Source organism: Papio anubis, chromosome 5, assembly GCF_008728515.1.
Source record: "Papio anubis isolate 15944 chromosome 5, Panubis1.0, whole genome shotgun sequence".
In the NCBI taxonomy this organism is placed as follows: Eukaryota; Metazoa; Chordata; class Mammalia; order Primates; family Cercopithecidae; genus Papio; species Papio anubis.
The window spans coordinates 49,631,740-49,634,379 of record NC_044980.1 but is presented as its reverse complement, the minus strand read 5'-3'; the positions used below and the strand labels follow the sequence as shown (position 1 = coordinate 49,634,379).

At 40.9% G+C, this 2,640-nt stretch overlaps 1 protein-coding gene across 1 annotated transcript; it reads right to left on the bottom strand.

The window, feature by feature from the left end:
* Positions 1–1,042: 1,042 nt before the first annotated feature.
* On the bottom strand, positions 1,043–2,371 carry LOC110741279 (succinate dehydrogenase [ubiquinone] cytochrome b small subunit, mitochondrial). Its single transcript, XM_021926543.2, is given in 2 exon segments — positions 1,043–1,987; positions 1,990–2,371. Coding segments are annotated over 2 exon segments (474 nt in total). The 5' UTR covers positions 2,321–2,371; the 3' UTR covers positions 1,043–1,844.
* Positions 2,372–2,640: the final 269 nt, after the last annotated feature.

Sequence of the window (2,640 nt, the reverse complement as noted above, 5' to 3'; positions counted from 1 at the left end):
AGAATATACCACATTAAGAAAGTAATTGGAGAAAAGATAGATAATATTTCATACTCCCAGCAGCCATCACAATTAGCCCCTGAGATCAGCCCTATATTTAAACAAACTTATACACATTCTGGGTTTCTGACTAGAATGGCCACAGACTTCACAACAGCCTGGTAGAAAGATCATTGGTCTGCAAGGCAGACACCGGCTCCATCACTAAAACATTTAAGATCTTGAGCAGGGAATTAGTTTGTGCCTCCATTTTCACACCTGTTAACTGAGAATAGTGACACATAGGGTGTAAAATGAAATGGTCTCAGAATTTGAAGTCAAGAATTGTCCATCCTCCAACTTCACACCTCCTAGGATGGGTATAATCAAAAAACAGAAAATAACAAGTGGTGGTGAGGATGTGGAGAAACTGAAACCCTCATCCACTACTGGTGGGGATGTGAAGTGGTGCAGCCACTGTGGACAACAGTGCACAATGGTTAAACATAGGGTTTCCAAATGACCAAGCAATTTTAGCCTGCATTAGGCCATTCTTGCATTGCTATAAAGAAATACCTGAGACTGGGCAATTTATAAAGAAAAGAGACTTCATTGACTCACAGTTCTGCAGGCAGTACAAGCATGGCACCAGCATCAGCTAGGCTTCTGGAGAGGCCTCAGGGAGCTTTTACTCCTGGTGGAAGGTGAAGTGGGAGCAGGCACATCACATGGTGAGAGCGGGAGTGAGGTTGGGGGGAGGTGCCACACATTTGAATATGTAGTGTATATACTATTCAGTTGTGAATTGGTGGGACGCATGTAACAGCTTATCAACGTGGAGACACTGGTACTTGATAGCCTCTTAAGGAAAATTTGCTTCCAAATTTTAAGCTGGAAAGTCACTGGAATAACTTTTACAATACATGGCCTTTTATATTTCTGGTATGTATGTTAAGAACTGTGTACAAATTGAAATGTCTGTATTGATCCTCAGCCAATAAAATCTCAATTATGAAAGAAAAATGTGAATTTACTTCTTCCCATGAATTATCTTCATCCTTTATTTTTTAATTATACATTTTTTTCAAAATTATTTTCATAGAATACATTTTCACATTAGAGATTCCCATAGTGTGAACATAACGATTTATTACTTATGGTTTTATATTTGTGGACGGATTGTTTTAGAACAAGTAGAACAAATTTGAGGATTAAGTCTCAGTTTATACTTTGTAATAGTTTGATACATCTACAAGGGGAACCTTGCCCTTAAATGGAACCTCTCTATATTCAGAAGCACTCCAAGCTATTTTTCTTAAGATTTAGAAATTGATAATGTGAGATATCAGCATTTCCTAATTTTAAAGTTTCCCTAGTATATGCAACCATCAGTAGGTGGTATCTACTGAATAGAGAAGGAAATTTTAAAAAATTAAACACTATCTAAGTTTCTGCAAAGTTTTTATTCATGAATTAACAGTATTTCCCTTTGTCCACTACTCCCAGGGCAAATACAGAAGTTTGATCATATATTAATTGTAATAAAGCTGGATTCTCTTTAAGAGATTGATAAATTAAAAGGCTCATATATCATGTTTTGTTATACTATGAGTCTTTTGAGAAGCTGGGAGGCAACCCCATTAACTCACCAGAATACAGAACTCAGTCTCACAACTTCTTAGACAAAATTCCTCTCAAACCTTTTCCTTAAAGATTAAATTCTGAAAATAATCTTGTGATTAAGAGAAGAAGGCTGTCCACTAATGGACTCATCTGCTATTTCTTCCTGATTGTGAGTTGAACGGCATGACAACACAGAGGAAAAGAAGCATACATCAATTCTTCAAAGTATTAAGTCAGAAAGGTCAGAGCTTCCACAGCATGGCAACAGTTTTGCAGATGTCCACATCGTGATGGTTGAAATAGCAAAGCCCAGCAAAGTTTAAAACTGAAATTGCCAAAAGCCCTGCCTTGGCAGCTTTCTGCCAAACGTCCCTATGAACATAGTAACAACTTGTTCAAAGCCCCAGTGACCATGAAGAGTGAGGGTTGCAGCCAGGGAGTAGTCCATCGCAGAGCAAGGATTCAAATAAGCAGCCAGAAGCCGACCCAGGAGCAAAACACTGACAACCCTTTCACTAGTCCAGTGGAGACATGCAGTCTTGGAACCAGAATGGTGGCTCAGTGACAAGTGAATGTGCTGCACTCCACACCAGTCTGGTGTAGGTCGGTCCTGAAGAAATGCTGAGATATGAGCAGGTCTGAACACTGGGGTTTGCAGCAACAGAGCTCGGCTTCCTTGGGCACTGCAAAGAGCACTCAGCCTCCAGAGAACCGCCATCTTATTCCTGAGGGCTCAAGGACACCCACCAACCCCTGTCTTCACTCTTTCCCTCCCTCCCTCCCCCCCTCCCTCCCTCCCCCTTCCTTCCTTCCTTCCTTCCTTCCTTCCTTCCTTCCTTCCTTCCTTCCTTCCTTCCTTCCTTCTTTTTTAATTATACTTTAAGACCTAGGGTACATGTGCACCATGTACAGGTTTGTTACATAGGTATACATGGGCCATGTTGGTTTGCTGTACCCATCAACTTGTCATCTACATTAGGTATTTCTCCTAATGCTATCCCTCCCCTAGCTCCCCACCCCATGACAGGCCCCGGTGTT